Raw genomic sequence first — 18,014 nt, forward strand, 5'->3', positions numbered from 1 at the left:
TCATGCCTGGGGTCGGGAACAGCAGGAGTGACTGGGGCTCCCCCAGAGCCATGTGGGCCCTTTCCTTGGTTTAGACAGAAAGGCTTCAGGCACTGCAATCTTAGAGTGCTGGGAAGGCTGAGTCCAGCCACCCCACTGTACAGATGGAGAAGTAGAGGCCCAGACAGGGACAAAGATTTACAGAAGGTTATACAGCAAATCCCTGAAGATTTACAGTCTGCCAGACCCTTTTGTGACCTTGCTTTATTCCCTGGGTAGCCCTGGGAGTGGGCAGGATATCAGAAACCCTCCTCCCCTCTTATTACAAGGGGAATAAAATAGGGCAGACAGAAGTGATGTATTCATTTGTTCATGTCACAATTTCTGTGCACCTTCTGTGTGCTGGGGGTGCTGAGTGGGCAGGGCAGATGTGGGCCCATATCCTGTGAGGAGGGGTTGGGGAACAGTGGCTCAGCCTCTCGGAGGGCAAGAGCTGGCCACGCGAGTGCAGGCCGCCTGGGATGGGGCATGCCCATGCCTGTGCCTGCCGCAGGTGGACGAGCTCTATGAGGGGTACTGCATCCAGTGCCGCCTGCGCGATGGCGCCTCCAACATGCAGCAGGCCTTCTCCAGGTGCCCGCCGAGCCGCGCCTCCAGGGAGAGCCTGCAGGAACTGGGCCGCAGCCTGCACGAGTGCACCGAGGTGGGTGTGGTGGTGGCCGGCGGGGAGAGCAGTGGCTGGGCTGTGGGGCTGCTGGCTGCAAGGTCCATAGGGTGGATGGCTGAGCCATGCCTGGTGCTTTGCAGGACATGTGGCTCATCGAGGGGGCCCTGGAGGTTCACCTGGGCGAGTTCCACGTCAGGATGAAAGGTAATGGGTGACAGTGCTTGGCCAGGGCTGGCGTGGGTGGACATCAGGGCCTTCTTGGGGGCCCCGGACTCCTGCTGGGGATGGGGGGCTGGCAGAATGCTAGGGGCCCAGGCCCAGCTCTGGTGAGTCCCACCCCTTCCTGAGCCTCAGATGTGAGGGCCCAGGCCCCCTCCTGTCCATCATGATGGCTCATCCCCCCTAAAGCTGACACTTACTCTTGAGGGGTCCCCCAGTAAGGGCTGTGATCAAGGGAGGGGCAGGGTCACAGGAGGGCTATCAGCTGTCTCTGTTCCAGGCTTGGTGGGCTATGCGCGGCTCTGCCCTGGAGACCAGTATGAGGTACGACCATCACTGGGTCTGTCCCCAGGGCCTCTGGCTGATCCTTTGTTGGGGAACAAGGGTCCCAACCGCATTTCTGCCTCATCCTGCCTGGCTGGCAGGGAGGGCTTGAGGTTGTCTTGGGCCCCCACCTGGGTGGCTGACATGCCCCTTCTTGGGCCTCACCCTCAGGTGCTCATGCGCTTGGGCCGCCAGCGCTGGAAGCTGAAGGGCCGGATCGAGTCAGATGACAGCCAGACCTGGGACGAGGAGGAGAAGGCCTTCGTCCCTGCCCTGCACGAGAACTTCGAGATCAAGGTGGCTGAGGAGGGTGAAGGGGGATGTGGGAGTGGGGGTTTGGGGTGGGCACCCTGGGCACTCGGCTCAGACACCCCCCCCTTCCAGGTGACAGAGCTGCGGGGCCTGAGCTCGCTGGCCGTGGGTGCAGTGACATGTGACATCACTGACTTCTTCACGACTCGGCCCCAGGTCATCATGGTGGACATTACAGAGCTGGGCACCATCAAGCTACAGCTGGAGGTGCTATGGAAGTGAGTGGGGGCTGCCCCCCCACCAGCCCCGCTGCCCCTCCCCAGGGCCACCTGGAAAAACCAGCCCTGGGGTCCTCAGCCCACAGGGACCTGGGAGGACAGGGCCTCACTGGCTCCCCCTGGTGGCCTGAGGTCACAGTGGGCCTGCTCCTGCCCTGCGCACCATCTGCGGACATCTCTGCTCACATCCTGACCTCGCCCGACTCACCTCCTGCCCCCAGACAGGCTGAGGCCTAGATTTTTCTCTGCAGTCCTGCCCCTCTGAGTTTGAATTCTGTTTTGAACGAGTGTCTATTGAAGACCCAGCTGGGTCAGGACCCTTTTTGGTGGCCCTTGTTAAAACCTCATCTCCACCCAGGAGTTGCTCACAGTGAGGCTGGCTGGCCCCTGCTGCCTCCCAGGCACAGGGCTGAGCCACCACCATAAACTCCACCCTGGACCACAGACCCCATGGTGGGACATACTCCTTGGACAATCCCTGCCCTGGGAAAGGGGGTGGGGAGGAGCTGGTTGTGCACCACATTTCAGGGAACACCAGTGGTTTCCAAAGCTTTTTTTCTGGCAGGAGAGCTCTTTCCCAAGTGAAACGTGGTGTTTTGAGGCAGTTCTCTTTCCTTATTCTCCACAGGCCTGGGGCAGGTTTGAAGACGTGAGGGGGCTGAGAAATTCCTTCTGTTTTTGTGCTAGCTCTGGCCACTGGGGCTGGCCTCTCTTTTCTCCCTGGGGTGGTGTCCAAGCCTGGGGTCACCAGAACCACTGGGCTAAGCCACTTCTCTTTCTCAGAACCTTTGTATCTCCTCATTTTCCCTACCTTGAGTGTCAGAAGGACATAGGTAGGGGTCAGGGAGCTCTTTGCATACAGCAGTGCTCAGTAACGACTGTCATTGTGTGTGAGATGAAGACAGCGCCCTATCACTCCAGAGCCCCCAGGATTCCTGCCGTGCCCCAGCTGGCCCCTGGGCATCCATGACCCGGGCCGTCTCTTCTCTCCTCCAGCCCGTTTGATGCTGAGAGCTTCCTGTTGTCACCCAGCCCCACAGGCAAGTTGTCTGTGGGCGGCAGGAAGGGCTCCTTGTACAGCTGGACGCCCCCGAGCACGCCCAGCTTCAGGGAGAGGTACTACCTGGTGAGTGAGCCTCCCCCCTCCCTTGAGGCAGGGCAGGGTCACACTGGGCTGGAGGGGGGCAACTCCCAAGGGGCCAGCAAGGATGCTGGGAAGGGCTGGGTTGAGCAGTCCGCACCTTGGGGTGAGCAAGCTCTGGGTTCAGCCTCGCTTGTTTTGGGGCTCTTCTGGGGCTTTTCTATCCTTCTTTTTCCTCTGCTGCCCCCTCTGTTCTGGGAGCTCTGGGCAGGAGTCTGGTCCTGGGCCTGGGTGCTTCTCCTGGACGCCTCGCCTGGACCTCACCAGCCACGGACCTCCGTTTACTTCTTTTAAACCTACGTTTAATGTATTTTCCTAGAAGGTAATACTTTGACGTTTTTGTTGTTGTTAGTTGCTGTGCCCCCAGAAATCCAGGACTCCTTTGAGCCAACCATTTTTGTCCATTTCTTCACATTCTTCCAGAGATGTTCTCTCCACCAACAAGCAAACACCCATTCTTCCCTACCCTTCTATTCCGTAACAGCCTTTTTAACCCAAGGCTGTGTTTGGAGATTGTTCTCTATCAACCCCCAGAGGGCTTCCTCATTCTTTATTGAGAGAACCCTGGTGGCACAGTGGTTAAGCACTCAGCTGAGAACCGAAAGCTAGGCAGTTTGAACCCACCAGCAGCTCTGTAGGAGAAAGCTGTGGCAGTCTGCTTCCATAAAGATCACAGCCTAGGAAACCCTATGGGGCAGTTCTACTCTGCGTCATAGGGCCGCTATGAGTCGGAATCCACTTCACGGCAACAGATTTCAGGAGGCCACATTCACCTGCATCCTACTCAATTCAAGAAGACATTGAGGTTGTTACTGCTTTTGCTATCACCAACCACAGGGCCGTGAATAACTTGTATACACATCGTTCTGCGCTGGTGCCAGCCGATGCTTCCTTCACAAGGGTCCTGGGGTCCCAGGGAGCCCATCCCCATTAAGGTGTGGTGAGGTGGTGGCACATGGGGGTTACTGGGTAGGTGGGAGAGGCACCCCAACTCAGGCTGGCCTGTGTGATGCTGAGCCTGACAAACTTCCTGTTGCCCTCTAGGCCTCATGTGAGTGGGGAGGGCAGCTTCATGTAAGCCCAGAAACTTGTGAATTTAGAGGAAACCTTCTTGTCTGATGTGGGGGTGCCCAGGGTATTTTGGTTAGAAAACCATCTACAGTCAAGAGCATGGACTCTGGAGCCAGACAGCCAAGGTTCAAATTCTGCCTCTGCTGCTCACCTGCTGTGTGATCTTGGGCAAGTGACTTTACCTCTCTGGATTTCAGTGTCCATATTAGAGAGATGGGAATAGCAGCATGCACCCATGGGGTTGTCGTGCGGGCTAAATGAGCTAATTAATAGGAAGTACTTAAAAGAATGCCTGGCACAGAGACAGCGCTGTATGAACATGGACAATTTACTGTTGGTCTGGTTGATAAGGGAGGCAAGGGGTACAGCCAAGGGCTGAGTGTTCGAGCTCTTGCCCTGTGCTCCCTGCTCATGTGGCCGGAGGATCGGCCGGTGCTGGAGCCTCTCTGGGGTGTGAACAGTGCCACCCCCCTGGGGCCCTGTGAGGGTTAAATGAGGTATGCCTCGAAGATCCTTAGAACAGACGTATGAACACCAAATGCTTAGTGACGAGCTGCTGTTTCTATGATACGGGGCACTTGTTGAGTATTGTGTGTCACCCTTCATTCATTTAGTTGCTTCACTCATTCATAACTATGTGCCTGGCTTTGCCCCTGGGCCCTCAAGGACTGTGCCCTCAGGGAGCTGACATCCTGGGGAAAGCAGACAATAGGCAAACCAGAGAACTGTACAGTCCGCTGATGGGTGTCAGGGCCACGGAGAAAAACAAGCAGAGGTGGGGGAGGCGAGCTGCTGGGCAAAGTGGGGAGTTGCCATTTAAAATAGGGTGTCCAGAGATGGGTTTCTGAAAAAGGGAATAAGGACCTGAAGGAGACGAAGGCACAAATCAGGAAGACATATCGGGAAGAATGTTCTGGGCAGAGGGCACAGGCAGTGCAAAGGCCCTGTGGCAGCAATGTGGGAATGAGTCTGGAGGGCTGAGGAAAGCAAGGAGGCCACTGAGGCTGGAAAGGAGGGAGTCCGAGGGGGTGGTGGAGACCAGGGCAAAGTCTGGCCACCTTGGGGGACCTCAGCCATTCAGGGCATGTGGGTGTGCAGAACAGGTGTCCAGGGTGGGGGGAAGCCCCTCTGGGGGCCTTGCCTGGGTCTTGGAGTGGCCAGTGAGGCTGGCTCTGTGTCCCCCTCCCCAGTCTGTCCTGCAGCAGCCACCACAGCAGGCCTTGCTGTTGGGCAGGTCGAGGGCCACCTCCATCCTCAGCTACCTGTCTGACAGCGATCTGCAGGGCCCTGGCCTGCACAGCCGGAGCCAGGAGCTGCCAGAGATGGACTCCTTCAGCTCCGAGGACCCCCGAGACACTGAGACCAGCACATCAGCTTCCACGTCAGATGTGGGGTTCCTGCCCTTGGCGCTGGGCCCTAATACCTCCATTGAAGAGGAGGCCCGTGAGGACCCCCCTTGTCCGGGCCTTCTGCCAGAGATGGCCCAGCTGGCAGAAGGCTCGTTTGTGGAGCGGCCTGGCTGGAGGGACCTGGGTGTGGAGAGCTCCGACCTGTCACGGGGCTCCCCATTGTACAGCCGCATGATCCCGGGTAGCCAGGAAGGCCAGGATGAAGGAGAAACCAGGGATGGAGTGGATGGGCCAGGCATGGCCCCTGAGCAGCCCCTGCAGGAGGTTCTGGAGTTACTGAGGTCCACAGCCCCTACCCAGCCCCCGCTCCGGGAGTTGGAATACCAGGTCCTCGGCTTCAGGGACCGCCTGAAGGTAGGACCACTCGCTGCTGGCAGCGACCCTGCTTTGCCGATGGCATGATGACTGGGAAAGGGTCTGGGACCAACCAGCCTGGGCCCGCACCCTGGTCTCAGCCCCACATGACCGCTCTGGGCCTCAGTTTCCTCATCTGTCAAATGGGGATGATGGCAGGCCTTGTCAGGCTGGGAGGAGGGCTCAGGGGATTGTGCATGGGGTGGTACAGATCCAACACTCAGTGAATGTCTGATTAGAAGAGGAAACCAGGGCCCAGAGCGGATAAGTAGCTCCACATCCGACTAGAACCTGGCCCCATCGCACATCTCCAACTGTAGTCGATGGGGCTGTGGCTCAGCTCTCAGATCTGAGCTCAGGTGCTCTCGGGGTCAGAGCAGACCTCTGTGGAAGGTCCCACACAGCTGGCCTGCCTCAGCCCACCCCCGCACCTTCCCCGCAGTCAGCAGACCTCTGTGGAAGGCCCCTTGCAGCCCTTCCCCTCAAAAGGGCCCAGGACTGGCTGTCATGGAGCTACGGAGGCCTGGCCTGGGCAGATTATACTAATTTTTTGTGTTTCTAAATTTAAATGTATGTGAAGTAAAACGTGTAACATCAGCACCTATTCATACGTCAATTCATTTATGAAGCCATTCTCTTTTGTGTAGGACACACATTGGCACTGAAATAGTTCAAGGAAAACAGCTGTCTTCAAAAATTAGTTTTGATTGTTTTAACACCACCTGTACTCCAACGTTACATATCATCACAGGTGAAAGAAAATGAAATCTCTCATTTTCTATCCAGCAGGTTTTAATAAGTGTTCACTATTACCACTGCCATAATCTTTAAAAAGGACTTGCCTGAAAATCTGGGGAAAAAATTTTAAGAAACAATGTCAGCTTTTTTTTAACAGTGTTTTTATGCAGAACAATTTCAGTCGGCACCCAGCTTCTCCTGTCACGTCTGCATTTAGAAAAATCCCACCCGTTTTACACAAAGATCTTGAATACTTCAGCAAGGGGCAGATGATTTTGAACATGTTCAAGGAACTTTATTTTGGCAAACTAGGTTAGAAAAATAAAAGTGATTATGCTGTGTGTCACCAAGTCGATTCTGACTCATAGTGACCGTACAGGATAGAGCAGAATTTCCCCCCAGGGATTTTCCAGGCGGTAATCTTTACGGACTGGGTGCTGGGGAATCTTTACGGAAGCAGATCGCCAGGTCTTTTCTCCTGCAGAGTAGCTGGTGGGTTTGAACCACGGACCTTTCCCTTAGCAGCTGAGCGCTTAACCATGGCGCCACCAGAGCCCCTTAAAAATGACCATAGGCCATGGTTTTTAGCTTGATTTTTTGGAGAAATTATACATGCACACACATATGTGTATGTGTATATATGTATATGCTTGTGTGTGTGTATATATGTTATACATACATACGTTTTTTGCCATCAGAAAATGAGACCTCTGCACCTAGTTGCTAAAGGGTTTTTCTTTAGGCTCCACCTGTAGGACACAGGTGTGGCGCACAGGGCCGTGTTTGCTCCAGCTGGGCCTTTGGTGCAGTTTGTGTGGGATGAGGTGGGAACCAGCCCTGTAGTTCAGCCACGGATCAGGGACAGGAAGACGGAAGTCCCCAGTAGCCTCCTGAAGAGGCGTCTGGCCTGACCCATACCATATTTTCAAAAGAATTTGGAATTAGTTGTTGATATTGAAAACCTGGGTGGTTTTCCATAAAAGTCCAGATTTCCGGCTTTTCTTAGACAGTTGACCACCTGGCAGCACTGGTCTCATGTTCCCAAGTGGCAGCCGCGAGCTGAGGCAGAGCAGCTGTTGTCTCTCCTCTTTGCCGTGGCCTCCACCCAGCCCGCCCACTCATTCATGTCACCTGCGGCTCCCTGCGAGGCTTTTCCAGTCTGTTTCTCTTGTCATGGCCATTCGGGAGGGATCTCTCCCGGAAGCCACGGCCCTCCCCCACCACGTAGCAGGGGCTGGAGTTGTGCTCAGGGCAGCTGACAGGATTCTGCTGTCCCTGGGACAGCGCATGGGATCAGTGCTGGTACCTGAGAGACTTTGAAGGTCTGCGGTGAAAGCCCCTGAGCTGTGGCTGGGTGGGTGGCTCTGCCTATAGGGTGCAGGTGTGGCACTCCGGGACCCATGGCTCTCCACAGCCCCGCAGTGCCCGCCGCGAGCACGCCTCAGCCGAGAGCTTGATGGAGTGCATCCTGGAGAGCTTCGCCTTCCTCCATGCCGACTTTGCCCCGGACGAGCTGTCCCTGTTTGGGGGCTCCCAGGGTCCCCGGTGAGTGCGCCCCTCCCAGCAGGGACTGGTGGCCAGTGTCCCCTCCTGATTACCATAGCTCCACACGTCCCGTCAGCCTCCTGCCTAGTTTCTCCCCACTGCCCTTGTATGCTTGTTTGTGGCCCCCCTGTCGTTGCTCTGTCCACTGCCTGGCACACAGCAGGTCCTTGGTGACCGCTGAGTGAACGAGGCAGCACGTCCCACCCTGGCCACAAGCTTTCTGCTCCGAGAGACGGGCAGTGTCAGTCTTCACAAGCAACAAGCAGGTGCAGGAAGCTTTGACCTCTGCGTAACCAATGCGCCGCGTGACCAAGGCTCCCCACCCCCTGCTCCAGCTCAGACCCACCCCTCCGCACCAGCCGCCGCCCACCCACCCCACCACGCCGATAACAGGGACTCCTCCTGGGCCCACGTCACAGCGGCACAGGAGTGAAAACCCGCTTCGTGTTTCCCCTCCTCCTCTTCTCCCACAACCCCTTAGGGTGGGAGTGGGTGTCACGTCCCCCTGAAGCGGCGAGAGCTGCTCAGGCCTCGAGGTCAGCACCTGTTCACTGCGTCTGCCAATTGGACACTGTGCTGGGCACTCCTGCTGGCAGCATCGCACTTACCCTCACAACCCTCTGCTTGCTATTCCTGTCCCCACTTTCCAGACAGGTACACTGAGGCTCGGGGAGGCAGACTTGTCTGAGTCACAGGGCTGGGAATTAGTTTGAACCTCAGGCTTCTGACTCCAAACCAGACATCCTGGAAGCACGCGGCCCTACACCATCTCAGCCCTGTTTGGAGCCATCACTGCCCTCTGCTCCTTCTTAGTTTTTTCCTCAGTTTACCTCCATCTCCCTGGGACCTGGAGTCACCCTCCCTGATCCAGACCTCTCTGGGGAGGGAGGGTTCCCTCTACCCTCAGAGGGAGCTGAACTGCTGATGGAATGCTCACTCAGTCCTTCTCAATCCAACTCAGAAAGGACAGGACCCCACCCCCACTGCCATCCCTGAAGGCATCCTCCAGGGAGCTCACGGCTGGCGCCCCGGAGCTGGATGTGCTACTCACGGCTCACCTCCAAGTCTGCAAAGCCCTGCTGCAGGTGGCTGAGGGGCTGGGCTGGAGGAGGGCTCAGCTGGAAGGTGGCAGGGGGCACTGTGTCTCGGCAAGAGGCCTGGGCGAATAGTCGTGTCACTCTTATGCAGTCCAAGCCCTGGACCAAAGGCTTGGCCGTGACCGTTTCAGTTGTAGACGATGCTACCCTAGTCCAAACTGGCTCAACCAAAAGGAACATTTATTGACGTACATGATTGAAAGATCCAGGGGTAGGCTTCAGGGCCAGCTGGATCCAGGGGCTCAAAAGTCATCACCCCTAGGTCTCTCCCACTCAGCTCTGCTGTCCTCTGTGTGGGATAGCTCCATTTTTTGGAAGACCAGCCCTTCTGATGGCAAAGATGGCCCCTGGTGGCTCCCGCCTCCTCCTGGTGAAGAGATTGGGTCTCTTTATGCAGTGATTCCAGCCAGATTCCTAGGAGAGAACTTTCCTGGCTCTGGTTGGGCCACATGCCTGATCCAGGGATGGACCACTGTGACCTGTGGGAAGGAGTGTGATGACTGGCCAGCATCTGTGGGGGTCAGCCTCCAGTCAGAAAATCTGAGAGTGGGGAGCGGGGGTCCCCAGACAGGGAGCTCCCATTGTGACAGGAGGGTAGGTGGGAACCAGACACGATGGTAACCTTGGAGGGCGTGCTCCAAGCTCACGTGGAGCACTGTGGGCCTCTTCCCAGAAACTGGCCTCCCCTAATTTGTCGAGAATGGTCCAGGAGTGCCTCCTAGAAGAAGCGGCAGAGCAAAAGCAGGTTCTGGAAACGCTTTCTGTGCTCGATTTTGAGAAGGTCAGCAAGGCGACATCCATTGATGAGAGTAAGTAACTACCTGTGGTATGAATGGCAAGGAGTAATGAAGCCTCATCTTCTTCCTGCAATTCTGGAGCTAGAGGGTGTGTGCGAGCTGGGGGCAGTGGCTGCGCTGAGCTCACACCATGGTGAGATGGGGAGGGAGGCTAGGCAGCCTGCGAGTTAGCAGGACAGGCTCTGAGGTCCACTGTGACCCTGGGTTAATGATTCACCTCTCAGAGCCTCAGCTTTCCCTTCCGTATAACAGGAGGCCACTGGATAGGGTTCAGTGATGTAATCCCAGAACACACTCAAGGTCCGGTGGTTTGAGTTCTGCCTCCACCTTCTAGAAGGGCTCGGGCAAGTGACCCCCTTTGGGAAGAAGTCCAGGTTGTCCATAGTAGATGCTGGTAACAGTGGGTGCCCCTGCACTACAGGCACATAGAACAAGCAGCTTTGGCTTTGAGTGCCCCACTGGAAGGCAGCAAGGGGCCTGTGCTGACGCCAGGGTCCTAGTGGAGGGGAGTCTTCCCTGCTGGCCATTAGCTCTCTGACCCTGGGTCCTCAGTCATTCCACAGGCCTCCCGGAGGAAGGGATGTCTGAAGCTGTGGAGAGGGTGCACGGGACTCGGCGGGGTCCTGTCCTGCCCCGCGACAGCGCTGCTGAACCAGCTCAAGAAAACATTCCTGCACAGGGTCCGAGGGAAATACCCAGGACAACTGGAGATAGGTAACCCCCCACCCCACCTGAGACTCTGCGCTGAGCCTCCATGGCCTTCAGCGTGGGCACAACAGGCCTCATTCTGGCCCTGCCTCCATCTCTGTGAAGTGTCTTCACGGCCCCTGTGGACAGTTCTCAGCTTGATGATGCCATCTGCCCTTTACAAAAGGGAAAGGAGGGACTCTGCTGATGGACTCAGGGGCACCTCCCTGGGGACAGAGTCCACAGCTTCCACCAGGACCTTTAAGAACAAGTGGGGAAGGAGGCAGGTGAGGCCTGGCAAAGGAGTTGCTGGGTGCTGGCGGGACTCGTCCCCAGAGGGCAGAGCTGGAGACTTCCCTCTGTTGAACAACTCAAGGGTGGCTGGCGGTGGTTTTTTAGGCAGTGGCTCTCAAACTTCAGTGGCTGCTCGTGGACATGCAGGGAGCCCTGGTGGTACAGTGGTTAAGCACTCAGCTGCTAACCAAAAGGCTGGCAGTTCGAATCCACCAGCCGCTCTGTGGGAGAAAGACGTGGTGGTCTGTTTCCATAAAGATTACAGCCCTGGAAACACTGTAGGGCAGTTCTACTCTGCCCTATAGGGTCGCCATGAGTTGGAATTGACTTGATGGCAACGGGTTTGGTTTTGTTTTTTTCTGGACAAGCACATAGCCAGGCCCCACCTCCAGGGATCCAGATTCAGACGTGGGGTGGGGTGCGGGCACTGAGACTCTCTGACTCAGGCCCGTGGTCTCCAGCTGGCACACACGGCCCTCAGGCACAGATGGCAACCCCTGGGCCACTAGAAAGCCTTTTAGCTGACCAGGCCTTAGCCTGGCCGAGGGGGCTCCGAGGGGCTCATCTGGGCCTCCCTCTGGGAGCCGGCCTCACGCCTCTCCATCTGCCAGTGTGCCACAGGCTGCTGGACCAGGTACTGAGCTGTGGTGGGCTGCTCCCCGGAGCCGGGCCCCCAGAGGAGCAGACTGTCACCTGGTTCCAGTTCCACAGCTACCTGCAGAGGCAGAGCGTCTCCGACCTGGAGAAGCACTTCGCCCAGCTCACCAAGGAAGGTACAGGTGGGGTGGCCTCAAACCACGCTGTTAGACAGGAACGCAGCAGGGTGCGCTCTCCCTGTTCTCAGAAGCCAGCCAGCTTCTCAGGTTCTGATTCAGAGCCACTTGATCTTTCCCCTGCAACTGTTTTTCCCAGAACCCAGATTTAATTGGATTCCACGTTCAGCTATGTTGTGAAATTAGATCCCGGGGAGGGAGGCTTCCGCTAGTGGGGAGCAGAGGTCAGAGCTGGATGTGAGAGCTCCGTGCTGGCCACAGTCCCTGCAAGAATGGGCTGCGGTTCCCTTCATTTTAAGGATGTATTTGATCCTTTGCTAGAAAGGGCTCCCCCTCCGATACGAATCCAGCTGGGGCTCTGATCGCACGGCTTGTCCGGGATCTGTGCCTCAATGGCTAGAGACAGAAGTGGCTACTGCATGCCCGCCGCCCCGAGCCCAAGGGGACCTGGGCTTTCTCCTCTCTTCCAGTGACGCTTATAGCAGAGTTGCAGTGCACGGCCCAGGCCAGGGCGGTCAAGAAGCTGCAGGGGAAGCGGCTGGGCCAGCTCCAGCCCCTGCCCCAGACCTTACACGCCTGGGCCCTGCTCCAGCTGGAAGGGTCCCCACGCGTGTGCAGGGCAGCCAGCTCACGCCTGGCCAGCGCAGCCAGGAACAAAAGCTTCCGAGAAAAGGTACGGTCAGTGGTGGCAGCCCCTTGGCTGTAGGTGTGTGGGTCAAGGGAGGAAAGATAGAGTGAATGACTGGGGGTGGGGTGGGGCTGCATTTGCCACAGGGAACTTTGATTTAGGGATGCCCTGAGGAGGCCACATACAAGCACAGTCCCCGCTCCTGCCGCTGGCAGCCCTGGCCCTCGGAGGGAGGCCAGGCTTGGGTGGGGTGCCAGGCTGCTGCCTGAGGAACCCACAGAAATGGGCACCGCGAGCTCACCACCTCAGTGTCTCCAAAGGAGAACTTGTTTGGTCTCTGGGACATCACCTGCCTGATGAATGTTTCTTTCCTGGTCACCCTGTGACTTCAGTTCACATGCAAGATCAGCTGGCGATGGTCCGCTGGGTTCAGTCCACTTGAAAACCAAAGCTCCCCCTTCTGCCTCTTAGACTTCTGGACCTGTGATAATTATACGTTTAGGTGGGCAGGGAAGGGTGATCCTGGGCCGCGCTGTATCCCTGGGTCTCAGCTCCGGAGAGGAACTCTCCAGTGACGCCTCTAACCATCTCTCAGGACCACACAGACTTTGTGGTTGTTACTGTTGCACTATCTGGAGAACACTGAACACACACAAATGCAGGCACAACAGAATGAACGCACAGGTGCCCACCCCCAAGCCCAACAATCACCAACCCGTGGCCAATCCTGCCTGTCCCCACCCCACCCACTGCACCCATGTGGTTTGGGAGTAAATCCCAGATATCTTATCTCCCTCCTCAGACGCCCCCATTCTGCAAGGAGCAAGTGGTTCTCTTTAAGAAGAGCCGCCTCCTGTGGAAGGGCAGCTGTTCCCTGGTTTTGTGGGGTTCGGTGCAGGCTCTGCTCTAAGCTCTGGACACGGGTCCCTCAGACCAGACTCTGAGCCCTGCAGTCTCCTCACTCTTGCAGTTGAAGGTGTGGCCATTAGCCAAGAGTGGACTCAAACTCTCCCAGGTTTTCCCTTTATGGACATGGAGGCTGGGTTTACCTGTGGGCCAGGTACATCCCAACACGATTTCCAGTGAATCCTGACAACAATTTTATGAAGCAGGTGCCAGCTTTATTTTCTAGCTGAGTGGAGTTAAGCCCGAAGAGGTGAAGTGACTTGGCCGTGGCCATGTGACTATAGGGGGCAGGACCAGGGTTGTGGCTGGAAAGGGTGCGGGGGGGAAGACCCTTCCTTCAGGCCTGAAGCAGCAGCCTCGCCTGTCTTCTTCAGCCTGTGTGTTTGATTCCTCTGTTTTCCGAGCTGGACATCTCTGATTTCTCTGAACTTAAGAGTTTTAAATACATGGCAGTTTCAGAATGCATTTGTGAAACACTAGACAACATGATCTTTCCTCATTTCATTATCGTAAGACTGAAATCAGACTCTTTGCTTGAGCCAATTTACTGCCATCAGCCTGGAAAAAAAAAAAAACACCCCAGGGATCAGAGTTTTTAGGGGTAAATGGAACATCTTGTGACTTTGTGCACTTGGCCCAATGATTTTTATTTAGAAAAAGGTAAGGAGGGCTTCACTTTCCATCCACACCAGGAAAGTATTAGCCCTGGGTACCCAGGACTTGGCGTGCACTGCCCCCCAATTCTCAACAACCTTCTTTCCTAGGCACTGCTCTTCTACACCAACGCCCTGACCGAGACTGACCCCAAACTCCAGCAGGCTGCCTGTGTGGCGCTCAAACACCTCAGGGTAAGTCAACGTTTCCTCAAAGCCTGCTTGTGGTTACTGTTAGAATTCATTTCCTAAATGATTCCATTAGGCCCAAAGGGGAAAAAGAAAACCAGCAGCAGCAAAAAGGCATCTAAATACTGTCTCAGGGGAGCAGCCATCGGCTCCACCAATGGTGCCCTGACAGAGTCAGCAAACAGTGAGCTGTTGCTCTGGGCCAGGCCCCGTCCCAGGTGCCAGGCAGAGAGCAGGGAGCAAGCAGGTGGCCCCCTGAACTCACTTCTGGGCTCTTGGATTCTGTGCTTTAATATTCTCAATTAAAATCAAAACTTTAAAAAAGCACAATAAATTCACTGTTAAAAAAAGGGTGTTAAATACAGAAATGTAAATAAAGTTATCCATGGTCTTAGCAGAAACTGTTGACATTTTGGTATATTTCTTATTTTGTTTACGGATATGCAGTTGGGTGCATTTAAAATTCTTGATGACATTCTATAGAGTTTAAAAACGGTGAGCAAAATCAAAACTTGGTGTGTTAGAATGGTCATTGTTGTTAGGTGCCGTCGAGTTGGTTCCAACTCATAGGGACCCCATGCACATCAGAGCAAAACACTGCCTGGTCCCGCGCCATCCTAACTATTGTTGCCAAGCTTGAGCCCACTGTTGCAGCCACTGTGTCAATCCATCTCCTTGAGGGTCTTCTGCTTTTTCGCTGACCCTCTACTTTACCAGATTGGTAATGCTTTAGATTTTTTATAAAGAATCAATCAAGTATATAACCATAAAGTTCACCTCCTGCCCCCTCATATTGTAGAAAATTATTTTTGTTCGTATGTCTTATGAGAATCTTTGTACAAAAAGTTTTTTTAAATTAACATAGAGTTCTGAGTTATTTCCTTAGGCTAGACTCCCCAAAGTGTCACTCTAGAGGTGAGAACACAAACATTTTGAGACTCCTGATAGACCCACTTACACGCCTATGCGATGTGAGGGGAAGCCCGTTTTACCACAGATGTTGCCTGAGTCTGGAATTCTCATTTTAAAAAATCATTGCCAACTTGCTAGATGAAAAATAGGTCACTACGGATTAAATTGACTCACTCTGTTCATTCTGGAACAAATCAAGAAATTCTACGAGGACCATTTGGTTATAATGAAATAGACGTTGAGAGGGTGAGGGGGCCTGCAGAGGGAACTGAGGGTCACTCTGGCCCTCGACCCTGCTGGAGGGCAGCCAGGCTGTCAAGGCCCCACTGCCTCTGACAACCAACCTGAAGATCAGGGGGAGGCAGGAGGGCCGAGGGAAGCAGGTCTCCTTTTCAAGCCGGGCCTTGCAGAAGGTGTCCACAGAGACAAGGCTGCTAACGGCCTGGCCTACTGGCAGTCAGGACTGAAACGACAAGACGCCTCCAGTGGCGCCTCTGATGAACCCGAGGCCACATAAGGACCCTGGAAACCTCAAGAAAAGGAAGGGGCGGAGGCCCCAGAGACCATACTAGGGCTGGTCCTGCCAGCCTTATAAAAGTGGAGTCTACATTTTAGATAAACATCCCTTAATGGACCCTCTTTCCCCCCAAACCTCACACAGGGCATTGAAAGCATCGACCAGATCGCCAGCCTATGCCAGTCGGACCTGGAGGCGGTACGGGCGGCAGCTCGGGAGGCCACACTGTCGTTTGGTAAAGTACTGTGGTGTGGTCCCAGGGCCCTTACAAAGGACACGCTAAGGAGGCCCTGCCATCTGCCACCATGGGCGCCATTAGCAGCTCCCATGCAGTCAGCCTCCACATTTAATTGCACTGTGGCCAACGCAGATTTCCTTCATGGTTGAGGTAGCAAGAAGTGCTTTATTTTCTTCTCAAACTTTAGTTCATGAACCTTGGGAACAAAAGCCAGATGCAAGGCAGGCCTGAAATTCAGCAGACACTGCGTAGTTGTAGAGATGAGGCCCTGGGTCCATGCAGGCCTGCGGGGAGGGGAACGCCCCAGATGCCCCTGCCCTGCTGCTCCTTTCCCGGCAGCACTCTCGAGCCCTGCTTAGGTAGGTACTAAAGTCACTGTGGCTTGCGAGCAGGAAACACCGGCTGGGGGGACACCAGTGACAGATGACTTTGCTGTTTCAGGTGAAAAAGGGCGCTTAGCTTTTGAGAAGATGGACAGAATTCGCTCCCCCAAAAAAGAAGCCTTTTGCCAGGAGGCAGACGTTGAAATCACGGTATTTTAAAAAGCCTCGGCTGATGGACTCTCATCTGGCCCCTTCTTGTGCTACTGCCTCGATGCAGCGATTAAGCACACTGTGTGAGCTGGCCAGAGCTGTCCCGAGACTCAGAGCCAGTCACAGAGGCCCAAGGCACAAGTGGGGCTCTTGTACAGAAGCAGAAAATGACAACGAACAGCCCTTGGAAGGCTGCCCAAGTCCAACCAAACATTTGTGTCTTTGGCTTTGGGAATCTGTTTGACCTTCTCCAGAGATGTGGAGCTGGGTCAGTACCAGCTGGCCACACCAGCAAAGGGCCAAGGCCAGGCAGGCTGAGGCCTTGAATAAAAGGCTCAATTCAAATGCGTTGAATTTGAGGCCTCCCTTCCCATCACTGGCTCAGCACTTCTGGCTCAGTAAATACCTTGGGAATGGCACTTGGGACCGAGGAAGCAGGCTGGCCAACTGCTAAGGAAAGGACTCGAGTCACCTGAACAGCAACCAGCTGTCACCTCCAAGAGCTGGGGGAGGTGGCGGTTCACCACGCCAGGCTTTCCCATCTTCATTCTTACCCCAGCCGAGGCCCAAATGCACAGCCCCTGATCACAGGCCTTCTCACTGTTCAATGGCATAGGGGAAGGCAGGAGACACGTGGACCAAGGGCCTTGAGTGTCACTGTCGAGAATGAACCAAAGTAAGTCCAATTTTGAAACAAGTCAATTTAGGGCCTGTTATAGAAATTGCTTCAGGAGCCATAAGCTGCTTGAAGAAAGGTTTCACTGCTTTGCTATTTAAGTCTATTAAAGAATCCCCACGTTCTGCCACGTGTTACTAACGCGGAGACAACCTGAGGTTTCCCACGTTCTGCCACGTGTTACTAACGCGGAGACAACCTGAGGTTTGGATGTTGCTGTCGACAGCGGCATCTGGAGAGCTTCGTAACTTAAAATGTCCTCATTTAAGCTTCCTGTACATATTTTGTGCTTTTGGGGTTTAATTTAGTATTTATTTGCCTTGTTTATGTGTCTAGTTTTCTGAAATTTCAATTAAAAAACTATTGTAAGTGGTGTTTCATTTTAGCCGAAAAAAGACACAGCAGTGATTGTTTTCCCCCCCGAGTGCCCTGCACTGTCCCCACAGGAGCGAGCCTGAGAGGCGGCCTCGGGAGGTCTCCTGCTGGCCCTCGGCCCTGCTTTCTCTGCGGCTTCCCGGCATGCCCACGCCTAGAGGAGCGCCACGTGGGAAGGCTGTGGCCTGGCCCTTCTCCCCATCTAATTTCTGTTCCAAAGTAACAAATGTGGTTATTTTTTTCACACTGCCATTGCACTTTGTGAAAGCTTCGATGTCATTTTTAATACCCAAACCAAAGGTTTAAGTGTGACAGTGGTTGTGACACCATCACAGTCCTCCTCACATCCTCAGTGCTGTGTTCACATGACCAGAGTGTGTTCACCAGCTGCAGCGTCAACAGTTTACTCAGCAGCCAGCTTAAAGCCAGCCGGAACCGGGGGGATAGAAAGGAAATTATACTATTTTTGCAACATTTTTACAAGCCTGAAATTGTTCCAAAATACAAAGTTAAAAACAATTTGGGGGGCACTGACATTATTTAATTTTATACACAAAAGCAAGACTATACTAATTTATCTGTATAGTCTCATTATTTTTAACTCGATTCTGCCTCAATCCACTGAAGACAGCAAGTCTCCTGGGCATATGTACTGAGATGTGGTAACCGTTGTGTTTTACAGGCAGCTGGCTAAGGGACACGTTCCTGAGTTAGAACAGTTTTTCAAACCACTTCTAAAAGTTTGTCAAGTTACTCAAGGGC

General features: G+C 54.6%; 1 protein-coding gene across 4 annotated transcripts in view; it reads left to right on the forward strand.

Moving 5' to 3' along the window:
* RIPOR3 (RIPOR family member 3) overlaps nt 1-17,262 on the forward strand; it is an 87,249-nt gene extending 69,987 nt beyond the window's left edge. For 3 of the 4 annotated variants that reach the window (XM_049870077.1, XM_049870078.1, XM_049870076.1), the window contains 16 exons: nt 533-682; nt 787-850; nt 1,146-1,189; nt 1,361-1,486; nt 1,574-1,719; nt 2,716-2,845; nt 5,122-5,694; nt 7,847-7,977; nt 8,939-9,062; nt 9,748-9,883; nt 10,424-10,585; nt 11,464-11,631; nt 12,096-12,298; nt 13,924-14,007; nt 15,575-15,665; nt 16,110-17,262. In XM_049870077.1, the coding sequence (XP_049726034.1) occupies nt 533-682; nt 787-850; nt 1,146-1,189; nt 1,361-1,486; nt 1,574-1,719; nt 2,716-2,845; nt 5,122-5,694; nt 7,847-7,977; nt 8,939-9,062; nt 9,748-9,883; nt 10,424-10,585; nt 11,464-11,631; nt 12,096-12,298; nt 13,924-14,007; nt 15,575-15,665; nt 16,110-16,210 (2,433 nt within the window). In that variant the 3' untranslated portion in view covers nt 16,211-17,262. The remainder of the gene's footprint in view (nt 1-532; nt 683-786; nt 851-1,145; nt 1,190-1,360; nt 1,487-1,573; nt 1,720-2,715; nt 2,846-5,121; nt 5,695-7,846; nt 7,978-8,938; nt 9,063-9,747; nt 9,884-10,423; nt 10,586-11,463; nt 11,632-12,095; nt 12,299-13,923; nt 14,008-15,574; nt 15,666-16,109) is intronic. The other variant, XM_049870075.1, reaches the window with a different exon arrangement.
* Nucleotides 17,263-18,014: the final 752 nt, after the last annotated feature.

Source organism: Elephas maximus, chromosome 25 (assembly GCF_024166365.1).
Source record: "Elephas maximus indicus isolate mEleMax1 chromosome 25, mEleMax1 primary haplotype, whole genome shotgun sequence".
In the NCBI taxonomy this organism is placed as follows: domain Eukaryota; kingdom Metazoa; phylum Chordata; class Mammalia; order Proboscidea; family Elephantidae; genus Elephas; species Elephas maximus.